Below are 18,747 nucleotides of genomic sequence, written 5' to 3'. Positions count from 1 at the left end.
AATTGGAACTATTGAAGAGGCCTGGGTTCAGTGAGTACAGACATCTTGGAGGGGTGAAGATTAGGAGCAAATTTTAAAGATAGGAAGTGGAGAGACCATAGCATGATACGAACATAAGGTATTGTTTAACTTGAGAAATAACCTGGATTATAAATTCTATATTCATAGATTTATATGGGAGAGATAGTGAGCAAGAACTGATGAGGATTCAGACACAGGCAGCAGTTTGAATTATGTTAAGTTTCCCATGTATGGGCTGGCCAAGCCTGTTTTGATAAACACAGGAAAGGACAGAATTAGTAGTGATATTGAAGTGGAAATAGATGGTCTTAGGAGTGATGTGGATTTGTGATAATAAGCTCATCTTAGTGTTAGAAACAAATTAAAAGATCTTCTTATCATTGAATCCACCCCTGTGGAGACAAATGTTCTCAACATTTATTAGCAGGGCTTGCACGGGCAATCAGAGTTTCATCTGAGGAATGGAAAAGTAAAAGAAGTGCTTTGTAAATTCATTTCACATTTCTGCCACTGGTTAACACAGAAATGTTGAAGTTAGCATTAAAGCTGAAAACCTACTCCTGAAGAGCTACGTGACAGGAAAATACTTTTCATAAGAGGGTGGAATTTTCAAGAAAGCAATAACATATTATAAAACACAACAGCAGGTTAAAACTTGAAAAGTTTTAAAAATCTAACAAATTACATAACCAATTTGCTTCAATTTTACCTGTGTTTCCCTGCAGAACCTCTCCACACAGCTACAGTTTGTTTTTTTGATCGGAGTCTGTGTTCCTGCATGATGAAATTCTTTTCCTGTAATCTTGTGCCTGAAGCCACCCAAAAAAGGCTTGTGATAAGGACGTCTTTCAATTTCCACCACAACACAATAACAAGTCTCATCTTCTGTAAGAAATCAGTGTTACTTGTTGAAAGAGAAAACTTTCAGAATATACATTTTCGACCATAAGACATAGGAGTGGAAGCAAGGCCAGTTGGCCCATTGTTCATAAGCAATTGTTTTAATCCAGTATTTTCTCCTTTTGATAATGTTTGCATTCTAGACTTAATGAATGTATAAATGACATAATGTTTCCTTGTTTTAGTTGTAATAAGTACCTGTCTGTAAAGGAGGAGTATGTTTGTTTATAACCTGAAGTAATGAAATGCAACCCTAGGCATTTCAATTCACCCACCTATCCCTTTAACTCCACATTTACCATGGCCAATCCACTTAAAAACCCATGCAGAGAGGGAAGAATGTGCAAATTTCCCACAGACAGTCACCCAAGGCTGGAAGCAAATCCAAATCCCTGGCCCTGTGCGCTTTTGTAATCTATGCAGAAGGACTCACAATTCAATCTGTGTTCTAGCTTTCTGCAGTCTTTCTCCAGTTAAATAATAGTTGAGACTGAAAATTTAGTGTTTGAAAAATTGCAGGTATAAGTCTGTCTTCTACCATTCATCCATTCAGCATTTTAGTACAATAAAACAGCATAAATAAACTTACTCATTGCTCAAAGACCTCAAGATACCTTTGTGAAACAATATGTGTGGACAGCTAAGGCTCAAGGATTTTCATCCTCAAAATTTATTAATTTCATCTGGTCAGAAATATATGAGCAAATAACGAGTCAATATCTCCATATATCTTGAATGGAAATGGAGCTAAAAGATCATCATAATTTTCAAGTCTTAGTATGAAAATGTATTGACTTTTGTACTTATAAAGAGGCCCAGTAGTAGAATGCCCCTCTATGTGCATCGGGCACATAGTAAACACAAGAACTGATCCACAAGCTAACACGTACCTCGTTTACAAAATTTCAAAAATGAGAAAGGTCAGGAATTGATTAAAAGGATCAAAAGTGTAAGATGAAAGATCCACATTGCTCCTCAATTTCCTCCATAATTTTAATGTTTCTGTTTAAAAGTAATTGTTGTAGAGCTGTGCATTCTTGGACAAATCTGAATAGATTTATCTTAGTATCTAATATTCATGGGTTGGTGCTTATGCAATACCTTTTTGAATGGTGACAGTTATTACATCAGATGTGGCAGATTCCTGCTGTGGTCTAATTAGTTTGATTGGGTGTTTTTCAGGATCAACAGATGTCAGTTCCAGCTGGATAGAGCCATGTGGTCTGACTCCTAAGTCTACCAGCGTTTCAGAGTCCTTAGCTATTTTGCCTAAAACATAAGACAAGAATGTCTTATTAGACTCATTAGAAGCTTAAACTTTAATATTAGGTTGAGGTCCAAAACTTTCTATGATCAATTCATTCAACATGAAAATAGTACAGACTTCATTCTGTAATAAAAAATACAACCAAATTCTTCACATTTTCAAAAATATATTGTTTTAGCAACAATAACATGTTTCTACACAGTATCTCCAATGTAATAAAACATTCCTTTGCACTTCACACAAGCATAATAAGGCCAAATTTACAAGCCACAGAATATTGATATTGAGCTGAATGGCCAAAGTCTTTGTTAAAGAGGTAGTTTACAAGGAGCATCCTAAATGAGGAAGGAGAGAATTAAAGAGGTGGAGAAGTTTAGGAAGAGAACTCCAGAGACTTGAGACAAGGCAGCTGAAATTATGACTCCAAATGGTAATACAATTAAAATGGATAATAATCATGGGCTATTCTTCTATTTTTTCCCATCAAACAATTTAAGATCATATTAAGACTTGCCAAAACTTTAGGTTGTAAAGTAACCGCTCATATCCGTCTGTTAGGCACAAGCAGCAATGAAGAGGAGTGTATATTTTTGCCTCATTCATATACTCTGTCAATTTTCAGAACAATAATTTGGATCTTCAATCAGTATATCTCTCAGATTCACTGAGATGCATCCATGAACAAAACTGCAGAACTCAATTCTCCCAGCTGCAAAATAGGCATTTCTTCTCCAACTCCAAGCAATCAACATCTTGAGCAAAGTTAAATTATAAAACTGCTAAATTATAAAATAAATACTGTTCTTGGAGCATCTCCAAATATCCTCGCAGGTAATGACTGCAAAATTATGAAAATTTCCTATTGAATCAGTAACATTAATGGCCCTGAGAAAGGCTTTGCACCCCACTAATGGAGCTTATTGCTCACTGAACAGTATGTTCTCTACCCACTGCAGCAACTGTCTCTCAAAGATAGTCAATTCAAAAACTTTAAAATATATCACTACAACAGGCAGGTTTAATCTTAAGTACATTAAACAGATCAATAGGGCTTATTGAACTTTACAATGGAAATCATCTGTGTCGAATCAAACTGATCTGATATAAATCTGTACATAAACTGTAGTGAGGATTTGGATCTGCAGTTTTACTAATTTACCAGAGGTAAGGAATTCCAAATCAGTCCGCATTAAGTAAATCCAAAATTATGACTACAAAATATTTTAGGAAATTTTCTCATTTTTAGTCAGAATGGGGTGTTCGATGGCTACTAGCATGCCCCCTCCCAATGCCAAATAACTTGACCTATCACTTGGTAATCAGATCATTAAGAATTTAGGTGGTTATCTTAACATTGGCATTCTGAATTGCCTGAAACCGCTGGACAATCAGTGACAGGGAGGTTCTGGGACTTAAGTACCTTCACCAAGCCTAAGCCTTGGGTAAGACAGCAACAAGAAGGTTAGTGTTCTTTATCTTAATGCAGGATGGAGTTGCAGGGAGAGGGACATCAAAGGCAAGGGCAGACAGGTGCACTTCAGAGGTCACCCCTTTGTCCCCCAATCCAGCAATAAGGCCATCCTGGTTTCGTAGCTGGGAAACTTTCCCACCCAATGCAAAGGCAAGAAATCAGAGAGATGATGAGTTGAGGCACTTAAGTGGCTATCACTTGACTACTTAAACATCTTAATTACTGGCAGACTGAGAAAGCTCCAAAAGGACCTTCCTGCCCAGAACATAGTAAGTGAGGTGGCAAGAAGGTGTGGACATCTTGTCAAACAGATCGGCCTAATTAATTCCCCTTCTCACCACGATCAGATAGGGAAAATAATTCCATCCACTAATTCCACTACTCTACGATCGTCCTTTGCAATCGTGGCAATGGATTTCCATTATCCAATTATTAACATGCCTGACCCTGTCAGAATTCAATGGGTTAGTATCAGCCAGAACGGTTGAAAATTACTGATCACCTTTAAAACTAGCTACAGCAACGAAACTGACTTTACAAAATCTTATGGGCCACACTTCAAAATAATTGTGTCAACAGTCACAATCAGCATTTGAGACCACATTACATGTTGGTAGCACTACAGGCAGGTCCAGCCCAGGATGTTATCTTACGAATCAATTCCTATCTGTTTCTACAGACTGTAAGGTAATGGATGGAAGAGTTGCACATCTATGCTAAAAAGATCTCATACTTCTAGTGTAGGTTGAAGATCCAGTATAGCTGGTAACATTCTGAAAAAAGCCTTGTACTGACAATAGTCCAAATCCACCAAAAAGACTGTAACATGCATTCCACTTGACATTTCAAATCAAGTTGATTTAATTTGGCCTGACTTAATCTGTACTTCTGTCCACACAGAAATGCTTTATAGAATGTTACAAGGGTGATAGGGGTGGATAGAAAGGGACAGAATAACTGCCACTTTTATGAGCATCTTACCCGTGACTGGCATTACAGTTATGTACCCAGATTTAAAGGGTTGGAGTTTTAAACAGTGGTCGTCAAAAGGTTTGGTTATTGACCTGTGAGAGGCATGAGGAAAATGGAAGATTGACTGTGAAATGTAAATGAGAGTGTGGAAATCTACAGTGACCACAAAAAGAATTGAATGGGTAGTTAAGATAATCATTACATTGCATGTATTTAGAATGTAGAACTCTCTTCTACAATCTGACATTCCAGGAGAATTCTTAAGTACTTTCAAAATGGAAATTGTTTGAAATACTGTAATATTCAGAATATTTGGAGAGGAAGCAATTTCTTAGACAAGGTGGTTTATGTTAGTAAAAACAACGAGACAAAACCTGATAGACAAAATAATTAACCACCAGGCTAGAAGATTCCATGGCTAATAATGCATCAGATAACAATTCAGTAAACACACATATTGTCACACAATTTCTTTAATTATTTCAGCCTTACTGTCACATGTTATTTCCAGTTTATTTGCTGGTACTTTCAACTCTTTTCCAAATCGTGCTTTTAGCTTCCCTGTTGTAAGGCAGATGGGGAGTGCCACGGTCATAACATCACCAGTAGGAAGTAGGGCAACTTTAACTAAATTAAAAAAGCACAAAAAATTAGCTTGAACACAAAAATAAACTTGGTAGTGTTCTACTGAATTAACATTGCAGTCATCTATTTACAGTCATTATTTATATTATAGCCATTTGTGTTTAGCAAAACCTGTAAATCAAAACTCCCTCCCAAAAAAAACTGTAAATTTGAGGAAGGCATTTTGATTCCAGAATTAAAATTAACTGGAAAGGCACATTTTGTAGAATCCAAAATCATTCTGCCTTTCTACAGTACAATGGTTATGAATATTCAGTAGTTTTCTGCAAATTCAAAATTTGGCAATTTTTTTTGAACCATTATGTACCATCCAACAGTCAAATATAACACTGGTTAACATTGCAATATACAGATTAAATGCTTGCTGTTAAGTCAGTTAATCAGGTAAACCATAAACTGAACACATGCAACAACATTTTTCTTTGGGGGTCATTACCTGTGACTGTACTACTTGCAATATCTGGTGGTGGGGTCTTTGGTAGCGGAGGATATGCCTGCAGTACTGATCTCTTTTTTAAGTCTCTGTCGGCAGCAGTTGGTGGAGATCGATAAACCAAGCATTCGGTAGCATCTTACCAGCAAGAGGGAAAACAGGAAAATAAATGTAAAACCTAAAAGGTGTGAAGAAATACACAGCTGGTGCAACACAGTGACACAAGCTCTTTTCATTCATATCCTATCAACTTGTATGTCTAGAGACTGGTAGAGCTAGTTTGTTTGCTAGTTCTATTCAAAAGTTATCTGAGTGAAATGCACACAAACCATCAAAGTCCATTGTGTTTACTTCTATCATAATCTATCCTGTTTTTATGAAGGATGTATATTAACTACAGTTGATTCCTTGCTGGGTTGCATGCTAGTAACCAATTTTGGTGTTTCAGTCGTGAAAGAAAGCTTCATTTTGCTTCTGCGGGAGAGATCACACCATACTTATGCTAACCTTACCATATTTCCCCTCTGTGATTACTGAAAATTTCAACAGAAGAAGTAATACTAGCTAGAATTTCATGATTCTTAACCCAGTACTCTGGGTTCAATGGTAGGGCTCTCACCATTGGTTTGGCTGAGATAACTAAATTTGGGGAAACGTGGGGAGAAACCTAGAATCTCTGTAAAACTCATTGAATAAACTTATAAATGAGAACATTTTTTGCCTTTGTAACTTTATAAACAATCAAACATTTATAACTGGGAACAACCACCAAAAAATTTTTTAAATTTATTAGTTATTAGTTTATCCTGAAGTTAATGTCATTATTTGATAGGGATGCAGAGGTGGTTATAAACTAATTGGGTGAGAACTTGATTGGGTGCATTTCAGCCTATAATCATCCCAGTTTATATGCAACCCGGAGGCTTAGGGAGCTTGATAGGGTGGATGTGGAGAGGTTGTTTCCCCTGATGGGATAGACTAAGGCCAGAGGAGAAAAATCTCAGAGTAGAGCCTCACCTATTTAAGACAGCCGGTTATGCAATTGGTGGAATTCCTTACCATGGAGAGCTGTAGAGGCTGTGTCATTGGGTGTATTCAAGCCTGAAATAAACAGGTATTTATTCTGTAAGGGAATCATGACTTCTGGTGAAAAGGCAGCAAAGTGGATTTCAGGCTTGTCAGATCAGCCATGATCTAACTGAATGGTGGAGAAGACTCAATGGCCTACTTCTGCTTCTATATACTTTTATATATGGGGAAGGGGTCTTATGATGCAGTTGTACTATCCCTACCTCTGAACCATACCAGACATGTTTCTATATGAAGTTGATTAAAAGAAATAGGTGTTGGAATAAAACTGACGACTGACTGGATTCTGTCTAGCAATATTTTAACCTCTGTTTTTATCATTGGTAACAGTGGATTTAGCTATTTGTAAGTCAACAATTGAAAACAAAGAATTATTATACCAAAGACTGATTTACACAAAACTTTCTAGAGATGGCTGAGTTAAAATCTAAAGCATTGGGGTTTGAGCAGCAGGGCATGTTCAACCTAACCATTTTATAATATGGGAACAACTAAGCAATGGTGTTGATGCTGGTGATGTTCAAGTTGGAATAAAACTGACCACAAAGGCATATACCTGAACTCTGTCTGAACAACATTTTATGCTCTGGTTTCACTGATGGACATGACCCCTTTGCCCACCTCCAACACAATCCATCCACCTGGACACCCTGTGCTGGCCTATTACCTGCCCTCGATCTCTTCATTTCCAACTGCCGCCGAGACATTAACCGCCTCAACCTGTCTACCCCCCTCCCCCACTCCAACCTCTCACCCTCACAACGCGCAGCCCTCCACTCCCTCTGCTCCAATCCCAACCTCACCATCAAACCTGCAGATAAAGGGGGTGCAGTGGTAGTTTGGCGCACTGACCTCTACACCGCTGAAGCCAGATGCCAACTCGAAGACACCTCCTCCTACACCTTGACACTGATCTATTCCCCCCTAGTCCAGATCCCCCCAATCCCTCTACACCTCCATCCACCATGACCAGGGTCTCCAAGCCCTCTATTTCTTCCTCTCCTGACGTCCCCAATAGTACCCTTCCACCGACACTCTCATTCGTTTGGCTGAACTGATCCTCATCCTTAACAATTTCTCCTTCGAATCCTCCCACTTCCTCCAGACCAAAGGGCCATATGGGCCCCAGTTATGCCTGTCTCTCTGTTGGCTACGTAGAACAGTCCATCTTCCGTAGTTACACCGGCACCACTCCCCACCTCTTCCTCCGCTACATTGATGACTGCATTGGTTCTATCGCGTGCTCCCGCGAGGAGGTTGAGCAATTCACTACACCAACACATTCCACCCCAACCTTATATTCACCTGGACCATCTCTGACACCTCCCTCCCCTTTCTGGACCTCTCCATCTCCATTAACGACGACCAACTTGACACTGACATTTTTTACAAACCCACAGACTCCCACAGCTACCTGGATTACACCTCTTCCCATCCTACCTCCTGGAAAAATGCCATCCTGTATTCCCAATTCCTCCCCCTCCACTATATCTGCTCCCAGGATGACCAGTTCCACCACAGAACACACCAGATGGCCTCCTTCTTTAGAGACCACGATTTCCCTTCCCATGTGGTTAAAGATGCCCTCCAACGCATCTCGTCCACATCCCGCCCTTCTGCCCTCAAACCTCACCCCTCCAATCGTAAGAAGAACAGAACCCCCCTGGTGCTCACCTTCCACCATACCAGCCTTCACATAAACCACATCATCCAAAGACATTTCTGTCACCTCCAGGGATATATTTCCCTCCCTACTCATTTCCGCTTTCCGCAAAGACCGTTCCCTCCGTGACTACCTGGTCAGGTCCACGCCCCCCAACAACCCACCTTCCCATCCTGGCACCCTCCCCTGCCATCGCAGGAATTGCAAAACCTGCACCCATACCTCCTCTCTCACCTCCATCCAAGGCCCCAAATGAGCCTTCCACATCCATCAAAGTTTTACCTGCACATCCACCAATGTCATTTATTGTATTCGTTGCTCCCAATGCGATTTCCTCTACATTGGGGAGACTGAACGCCTCCCAGCAGACTGCTTTAGGAAATATCTCCGAGACACCCGCACCAGTCAACCACACCGCCCTGTGGCCCAACATTTCAACTCCCCCTCCTACTTTGCCAAGGACACGCAGGTCCTGGGCCTCCTCCACCGCCGCTCCCTCACCACCCGACGCCTGGAGGAAGAACACCTCATCTTCCGCCTCGGAACACTTCAACCCTATGGCATCAATGTGGATTTCACCAGTTTCCTCATTTCCCCTTCCCCCACCTCACTCCAGCTCCAACCTTCCAGCTCAGCACTGCCCTCATGACTTGTCCTACCTGCCTATCTTCCTTTCCACCTATCCACTCCACCCTCCTCTCTGACCTATCACCTTCATCCCCGCCCCCATTCACCTATTGTATTCTATGCTACTTTCTCCCCACCCCCAGCCCCCCTCTCATTTATCTCTCCACTCTGCAGGCACCCTGCCTCTATTCCTGATGAAGGGTTTTTGCCCAAAACGTCGATTTTCCTGCTCCTCGGATGCTGCCTGACCTGCTGTGCTTTTCCAGCATCACTCTAATCTTGACTCTGGTTTCCAGCATCAGCAGTCCTTGTTTTTACCACGAGGAAATCACGATCAGTTGCCAATTCTGAAGCATTATTCAGCCTTTCCTCCTGCTTGCAATGCACATGAAACCTGGCTGCTAATTTATTCCAATAAACACAGAACTAGTTTTGAAAGTGCAGACCTTTGACAAACATTTCACTGATCATTATTTACCAATAGTCAACTCTGAGTGTGGGTGAATCAAGTGATGACCTTGTACAGTAATGATCTAAAGTTAAATCATTTGTACAAATCTCAATCATTCAAGTTTTTAAATAGTAATATCCTATGAATCAAGAGACTCAGATTAAATGTTCCCTCCTGGAGCTAGTGTTTTGGTGATTTCTAATTACTGGAACAATTTCAAAACTAACAAAAATAGCACAAAATAGTGTAAACAAATCGGGACTGACAATTATTTTTGAAAAGCTTTAATCTGGTCATGTGAAGTTGCTGAGTAGAATGGGACAAAAGTGGTTTACACTGATGAAGCAACTGGAGAAATGAACAAAAAAAATTAGTTTGATAATTCTGCTCCCAGACATCTCCAAACATCTGATTATACAGTCAACCTGAGAATAACGGTACCTGCCAACTACATTCACTATAAAATGGTGTGGGTTTTCGCTAACTCTATAAACCATTTCAAAACATGGTAATAAAACTAACCAATTTAATATTATTTTGCTGGTTAATAAGCTGCAAATTAAAACACTTTGATTAGCAACTTTACCTGTGCCTTTGGAAACTAGTGTCTCAGTCTTTTCGGGTTCAATTTTACCATGCACTGATGCAATAGCAGCTATCTGTGCTTCTAACTTGGCTCTTAATTCCTCACAGGTTACTGCAGGTTCAGTTTCTGGTTCTTCTGCAGAGTAAAATAGAAAGTGAGAAATAAACATAGCTTAAATGAAAATAAAAGGAAGGCAAAGTCAATATTTGCTGGTGTGACTAGTACAAGAAACATAGACAAATACAGGGGAATCAAGGCAATCCAGCAATTTGCGTTCATCCTAACAAACTGAGTTTAACATAAAAGGGCAACAAAGTTCATGGATCTTTCAATCTTCATCCCCACAAATAATAACATACACCAGTGTTTTCCAATCCTACCATCTCTATTTATCTCTAATAACCTAACCACGCTAAGTCCAAACTCTTACATAAAAAGATAATATCGGTTCAAGGCCTGTATGTCTCTAAAATAAATAAACCTAAACCGAGCTGTCGAACCAGTTCTGGTCATTCCCTTCTGCAGCTTTACCAAAGTTTGAAAATTCACATATTACCATTCTAGGTTGTGCATTTATGAGCTCCACAATACAAAAGTATAAGACCCAAAAGAAATAGTGTTCATATCATTCAGGCTAATCTCCAAATCTGGTGTTTGGAAGTCACCTGCCTCAGACTAACTGGGTGAAAGTCAGGAAGACACAAATGTTTTAGCAGGTAAGGGTAAAGACTGGTCAGAGTTGAAAAAGCTTACTCATTTGAAGAAAAAGTTGCAACAACCCATCACTGGAGAGGGGAAGGATCAGCATGAAAACTTTGTCAGTTCAAGAGGTCATTATTCAATTGGCATTGTATCACAAAGAGCAGTAAGCAAGATTGTTGAATTCCACAGCGAGGTGCCTCTACTGCATAATAAAGTGGTCTCATTCTGCAATCCTCTGAGAAGAGAACTTCCTTCTTCTCATTCATGGCCTCCAGCAACAGATGCAGATCAGTGAGTGATAAACTTATTGTTAACCCTGAGTGCAACGTCTCCAGTTCCTGCGTGCTATTTCATTTCCTTGTGTGTAGTGGCAAACATTGATCCAAAACCACAGATCTCTCTCAGGATAACCAGTGGTCTCAGAGAAGGCTACCAATGAAGGGTCGAGATGAGTCCCACACTTCAGCTGATCCACTTTCATTTCTGACCACTAATTGAACAGAAAATCCACTTCCACTTCAATTAAGGACTAATTTCCACAAATATCTGAACTTTAGTCAGTTTCCTATTGGAGGTAGGTTTTTGACATTGTTATGAACCAGACAAACCCTCTCAAAACATTTCAAGAAGGTAGCCCAGGCTCTAACTTTGCTCGTTGTTTTAAGCAGGTGTGAAGAGGATATTCGCAGAGAGTATCAGCTGGTCAAACTACTTAGTTTAAACAAAACAGAATTTAATTACAAGATTACTGAATGAAACACAAACAACAGAAAACAAAATATGGAATAACTTAACCACTCTGAAAACCCAATGGATCATTCCATCTTAATGATGCTGTTCCAAATACTTCAATCCCCACAAACACCCCTTGGCACATAAAGTAAAATCAAACACAAGTTTTTACAAGAAAGAAGTCAGAGACAAAGTACCAGCCTGGACCTGCTTTCTTTGGGTCCAGCAGCTTTTTCCACACTACTGCTAAAAACCAAACCAAACAAGAGAAAAGCTGAGCTGGGAGGACTAGCCACTCCCCTTTCATTGTACATGTGTTTGCTTTTAAAACTTGAAAGCCTTCTTCCCAAGGCAGTATCTGTTAGCTATTATCAAATTGGCCCTAAAACCCTTCAATCCCCAGACATTTTGAAGTCTGCGCTGTTTATGACCTCTCAAGAAAAAAAGTCAAAGACAGCATAACCTTGTTAAAGGAACAGTTTCATCACAACATACATACCAAGGACCCCTATGCCTGCTTCTGTGAATCTTGCAAAAGCATCACTGGTGGTGCTTCTCCAGTGCTTTGAGATGCTTGTTGCAGCTTACTCAAGCCTCCACATATTAGAGCCTGGAGATCATTGTTGCCTGGTAAACCATGACTTTCACCTCAGCTTTGAGGTTCTGGCTCTTAAGTACTTTTATCTTCAGTTGGTTAAAGGCTGAGCTGACCCAGTGGCAATTATGCATTTTGTCTTCTATGCCTGATGCTATTGAATAGAGGTTCTCAAGATATGTAAAATGGTTCACATTCCAAGTGGCCCATTGCACACAATTTGAAACTGTACACTCTAATGTATTTTAGTCATTCCTGGCGTGTTCACATCACTGGTTAGACTAATATATATTACCCATTCCTACCTGCCCTTCAGAAGGTCATGGTGAACTTTTTTTTTTAATTTTTGCAGTCCTTGGCAAAGGTACACCCACAATGCTGTCAAGGAGGGAGATCCAAGACCCTGACAGAGCATCAGTGAAGGAATAGTGACACATTTCAAAATGTGATGGTGTGTGGCTTGGAGGTGAACTTGCAGATGATGGTGTTCTCAAACATCTGCTACCCTTATTCTTCTGCATGGTTGAGGTCCCATATTTGAGAATTTTATTTTGCAGACTTTGGCACCCTTTTACAAGCATTAAAAAGTATGTAAATTAATTTGGCAATACTGTAGCTTTTCAGTCACCGAATGTCACCTTGTCCATTCAATGTGGCCAACTTAAGTAAGCCCATTTAATATCATCACTTAAATAGCATTGAAACAAATAACCAATTAATCTGGAAGTCTTTGGTGCTGTTTGTTGGAAATGTAATGTTGATTTAGACACTGAGAAAATCACTGTTCTTAAAAGATGCTCTGGAATCTTTAAAGTCCACTTGAACCAATTTACTTTCTGATGAAGCAGTTAACATTGGGTGGGCAGGAATAATGGAAAAATGTAAATTAATATTTTATGAGCGATAAACCACAGCTGTATCGTGACTGTACAGTGATGAGGGTGCTCACTACAGACAATGGTTTGTAACATTCACTTACAAATTTCAACAAAAAATTTGAACTGTGGTATATTGCATATACTCAATTTACACAATATACCACAGTTGAACGGTGGTGTATTGCATAAATTCAACCTTCATGTAAAAGTTCATCTCATGATTTTTGGCATTAAAGAAACATAATTTCTCATATGCCTTATGTAAAAGTGGACCATAGTTTTTTTTTGGGATTAAGGCATGAAAAGTTCAGAATCAAAGGATACATGGGGTTGGGAAGAGAGAAGTAATTGCTTTAAATGCTTTGGCTACAACTGAAAAAGCAAGAGTAAAACTAACTAAATACATCTTAATATGGATAAGAATTGCAAAACTTAAATCCAGCAATTAGAAAAGTTAAAGAAATTATTACAGTGATGGTCAGTAGCTGAGATTATAATGGATTTATTTTATTTGTTAAAATGGAGAGAATATTGTTTGGACCCTACTGCAATGTTACTGATATATCACTCAAAAACAACATCAAAGGAAGGATATCTTTATAAAATGCAGTACAAATGCCATAGCTGCCTTAGGTTTCTTTCAGCTATACATAGTTAAAATATTGAAAAGGATCAGATTTGAAAGGTCTATTTAATAAACATCGACTCCCTTTTATAATATGTTAAAAACTACTTAAATTTATTTGGCAATGCCTCAGCTCCGTAGCTACTCAAGGTCATCTTGCCCATTCAATGTGGCCAAATCATGCACGTGAAAAACATTATCCATATAAAAGTCAATCCCGTGACTTTTGACAGATTGTTTCAAAAAATTAATCTTTTACATGAATCTATAGGGTGATATAGTATCTCTTCATGAAAATATAAAAAAATCTCCCATGTGTATTACTGAATGTGTACTACACCAAATGACTAGCTGGTGTTTATGTGTTAAATCCTAGATTTTATTAAATCCTAGACTTTGTGCGTTAAATCCTAGAAAAGGCATGTTTGTTCAGCTCTCCCTTAATTTGTAGGTATCAGTTCTAATCTTCAAAGAAAGTAATTTTCTTTACTGCTCGCAGTCCTTTCCCATGATTGGCAAATTTATATGTGGAAAACGAGTAATACAACATAAAGTAGCTGAAGAGCTCAACAATAGTTTGCTACAAATTAGCATTAATTTACCTTCTGGCCACTCATTTGAGACAATTGGTGTAGGGCTCTCTGTTGTAGTGCATTTCGAACAGTCCAAAATTAGAGTGTCTGATCTCACTGTCACATCTATTTGTTTCAGGGAATGCAATAGGAAAAAAGTTATGAACACATTAATTCAAAACAAATGCTAATGAGCTAAATTGTTGTCCCAACATAGCAAACCAATGTGGTGTGATATTGTGGACACATGCTAATGCAATGAGCATCAAGGTGTTTCTTCCCAAAATGCTATATCTGCTGAGTATTTCATCTCATTTGGGCTAGCTGTAGTAGGAAATTTGAAATGAAATGCTCCTTTAAAGGAAAGGAGGGAAAAGTGATTTGTGAACTACATTGTGCCACTTCTGCTTAACATTTAAGGAATATATTTATGATGAATGCAGGTTTAAAACCAACAAGATACATGGCTAAAATGGAATTATTGAACGCACAAGGGAAAACAACAAAATATTCCATAAATGAAACCACTGTAGTCAATGTAAGAAAACTGAGCATTTGAAACAATTTGAATAAAGTAGAACTGATATTCACTTTTGAAAAGCTGCAATCAGGATGTGCGAAGGTTGTTCATGGGGAGATGGAGGAAACAATTTTATAGCCTAAAGTCCATCTGGAAAAGTCAGTTTTAACAATGTGTTGATAATTTTACTCTCTGACACTTCAACCATCTTAATAGAGAGGTGACTGGGGAACAAGTCAGCTACATAAGTTATAATGACTTTTATAAATACAGTAAAGGAATGAGGTTAACCAGAGAAAGAGTATGGCCCATTAGGGATGAAGAGGGTAACCTGTGCTTGAAGCCGCAGGATATTGGAAAGGTGTTGAATGACTACCTGTCTTCGGTCTTCACTCGGAAAAAGGATGTTGGTACTAAGTTCGGAAGGGGGATTGTAAGGAACTTGTGCAGTTTGACATAGGAAATGGGAAGATATTGGAGACTCTGTCAAGCTTAAAAACAGACAAATTCCCTGGTCTGGGTGAATTACATCCCAGGCTGCTGTGGGAATTGCAGGGGCTCTGGCACAAATTTCTAAATTCTTTCAGACAGCAGGGGAAATGTCAGAGAGCTAGTGTGATTTTTAAGAGGGTGGTAGAGGTGAACCAGGAAATTACAGACCAGTGAGTCGCACGTCAGTGGAAGGGAAGCTATTGGAGAAAATTCGAAAGAAACGAAATAATACTCACTTGGACAGGCATGAATTAATTAGGGATAGTCAGCATGGTTTTGTCATGTCTAATAAATTTGTTAGAATCACTTGAAAATGTGCTCAATGTATGGATGATGAAGTTTAGTTATGTAGCTTATATGGATTTTAGCAAAGCTTTTGACAAGGTCCCACAGGGGAGACTGATTGAGAAGGATAAAGCATGAGGAACTGCAGAAAACTTCGTAAGATGGACTAGAAACTGGCTTAGCAATAGAACATAAAGAGTAGTGGTAGAAGGCTAAATAAAAATTGAAAGTACTGCAAATGCTGTAAATCAGAAACAAAAACAGAAGTTGCTGGAAAAGCTCAGCAGGTCTGGCAGCAACTGTGAAGAGAAATCAGAGTTAACATTTCGAGTCTGGACCACAAGAATCCATCTTGGGACCCTTATTGTTTGTTATATATATAAATGACATAGATGAAAATGGGGGGGAAATATTAAGGAAAATTGCAGATGACACCAAGATTGGTAGAGTGGTTAATAGCAAAGAAGATGGTTGTAGATTACAGGAAGCCATAGATGGACTGGTCAGGTAAGCATGTCTGTGGCAGATGATATTTAACCATGATAAGTGTGAGGTGATGCACTTTGGAAGAAGAAACAAGATAAGGGAGTATTTAATGAATAGCAGCACATTGGGTAGCTTAAAGGAACAGAGGGATCTTGGAGTAATTATTCACAGATCCCTGAAGTCAGTACAGGATTTGAATAGGACAGTTAATAAGTCATGTGGGACTTGCCTTCATCAGTCGTGGCATAGAGTATATGAGCAAGGAAGTAATGTTGGAGTTGTATAGAGCATTGGTCAGGCCACAACTGGAGTACTATGTGTAGTTCTGGTCACCTCACAGAAGGATGTGGTATCACTGGAGGGGTAAAGAAGAGGTTCATCAGGATAGAGCCTGGGAGGGAGAAACTGATAGCTTCGATTGTTTCCTTAGAGCAGAAAAGACCGAGAGGGGACATGATTGAAGTGTATAAGGTCGTTTGGAGTACAGACAGGAAGATTAGACAGCAGCTGCTCCCCTTGGGTTGAGGGGTCAATCACAGGTAAGGGACAAGAGTTTCAGAGAGGATTTCGGAAGAGAACTTCACTTGGCAGATGGTGTGAATCTGGACTGCTCTGACTGGGAAGGTAGTGGAGTCTGGAAACCTTACAACCTTTAAAAAAATTGGATGAGTACTTCAAATATCATAACATTGAAGGATTTGGGACAAGTGCAAGAAATTGGGATTAGCACACATTTAGTGGTAAACAAGTTGCTGCAGACTTGATGGGCCACTTTTCTATGCTGTATGAATCTCTGAATATATTCTCTAATGTATGAAAAGTATATAAAGTATATAAATTAGAGAATAGTGTGTGCTGTGTCCAGTTCAAAAAAATTGTTTCTAAGAACTGAACAACTTGTATTTATATAGAAACTTTTTGATAATAAAATGTCTCAAAGTGCAATATAAACAAAAAAGTATCAAAAAATAACAATCCACCCAATATATGATAAAATGTTGAAGTTCTGCAACTATTTTGAAGAATAACCATTAAAACTGAGGAATTCACATTCATTTTACTCATATTCAAATGGTATTATAAAATGCAAGCAATCTGTCAGCCAACTTTACCTTTTACTTCAGAGTTTGGAGCAAGATGTAGAAATTTGTGCCACATTATTCATGGGGTGACACTGGGGGAGCAAAGGATGGCTAGAAGATCCAGGCCCTCATTTAAACTTCTGGGACCCTTCTCCCCAACTCACTAACAGCCAGATTAAAATATTTAAATAAGGATGTTTCTGGGCAGTGAGGTTGTTGCCTGTACTTCACTATGCTTTAATAAAAGTTGTGCTCTGAAGGTGGGTTGGATTGAGTTTCCCTTTTTGAATGCTAAATATTCCCCCTACCTGATCATTTCAGAGGTTAAAATCTTGTTTCAACTCCCAGACATCATTTTCTGCTGGTTCCCCTTTGACATGCACTGTTTGTTAACAAGCATTTGTGCTTCTACATGTATACTTAGTTTTTTGAATATTGCAGAACTTTCAATTACTAAATGTTCTTTACAGTAAAACAGTAGGAGAGATAATAACATGGTTTCAATTAAAACCAGCAAAATAACGCAATGACCATAGTTGCTAGTGAGGAACCTGAACAAATAGAGTAACTAAGGGCAATCAGGAATGTAGTATGTTCTTTCTAATAAGGGAGTTCACAGATAAATAAATATATCAAACGGACAAGTAAAGATCATGGGGGTCCATCAAGCTTTACTATACAGACAGCTTTATGCCTGGGGGTGGGGTGGCCTTGTTGGTAAGGGACGATATTCAGTCCCTTGCGCGGGACTGAATGTAGAGTCAGGGGATGTAGAGTCAGTGTGGATAGAGCTTCGAAATACTAAGGGTAAAAAGACCCTCTTGGGAGTCATCTACAGGCCCCCAAACAGTAGTCTGGATGTCGGATCTAAGTTAAATCAGGAGCTGAAATTGGCCTGTCGTAAAGATGTTACTACAGTTGTTATGGGGGATTTTAACATGCAGGTAGACTGGGAGAATCAGGATGGTATTGGGCCTCAAGCAAGAGACTTTGTGGAGTGCCTCAGAGATGGATTCTTAGAGCAGCTGGTGCTGGAGCCGACCAGGGAGAAGGCAATTCTGGATCTGGTATTGTGTAACAAACCAGAATTAGTCAGAGACCTCGAAGTGAAGGAGCCATTGGGAAGTAGTGACCATAATACAATAAGCTACAATCTGCAATTTGAGAGGGAGAGGGTACAGTCAGAACTGACAGTACTTCTGTTGAATAAAGGGAACTATGGAGCTATGAGGGAGGAGCTGACCAAAGTTCAATGTTGCAATACCTTAGCAGGGATGACCGTGGAGGAACAATGGCGGATATTTATATGCATAATGCAAAAGTTGCAGGATCAGTTCATTCCTAAAAGGAAGAAACATCCCAGGAGGAGGCATGGGCGGCCATGGCTGACGAGGGAAGTAAAGAAACATATAAAGTATAACATAGCAAAGATAAGTGAGAAAACTGAGGACTGGGAAGCTATTAAACAGCAACAGAGGATTACTAAGAAGGAAATAAGCAGAGGAAAAATGGGGTACGAAGGTAAACTGGCCAAGAATATTAAGGAGGATAGTAAAAGCTTTTTTAAGTATGTGCAAGGCAAAAAAATGGTTAGGACAAAAATTGGGCCCTTGAAGACAGAAACAGGGGAATATATTACGAGGAACAAAGAAA

General features: G+C 39.2%; 1 protein-coding gene across 1 annotated transcript in view; it reads right to left on the bottom strand.

Annotated features, from left to right (window-relative positions):
- iqub (IQ motif and ubiquitin domain containing) overlaps positions 1 to 18,747 on the bottom strand; it is a 54,512-nt gene that overhangs the window by 20,287 nt on the left and 15,478 nt on the right. The window contains exons 6-11 of the mRNA XM_043709148.1: positions 14,260 to 14,355; positions 10,126 to 10,260; positions 5,713 to 5,847; positions 5,124 to 5,258; positions 2,023 to 2,190; positions 731 to 906 (exon numbers count right to left, since the gene is read on the bottom strand). Of these exons, the coding sequence (XP_043565083.1) occupies positions 731 to 906; positions 2,023 to 2,190; positions 5,124 to 5,258; positions 5,713 to 5,847; positions 10,126 to 10,260; positions 14,260 to 14,355 (845 nt within the window). The remainder of the gene's footprint in view (positions 1 to 730; positions 907 to 2,022; positions 2,191 to 5,123; positions 5,259 to 5,712; positions 5,848 to 10,125; positions 10,261 to 14,259; positions 14,356 to 18,747) is intronic.

Source organism: Chiloscyllium plagiosum, chromosome 19 (assembly GCF_004010195.1).
Source record: "Chiloscyllium plagiosum isolate BGI_BamShark_2017 chromosome 19, ASM401019v2, whole genome shotgun sequence".
NCBI classification, from domain to species: Eukaryota; Metazoa; Chordata; class Chondrichthyes; order Orectolobiformes; family Hemiscylliidae; genus Chiloscyllium; species Chiloscyllium plagiosum.
This window is presented reverse-complemented; position numbering and strand designations above follow the sequence as displayed.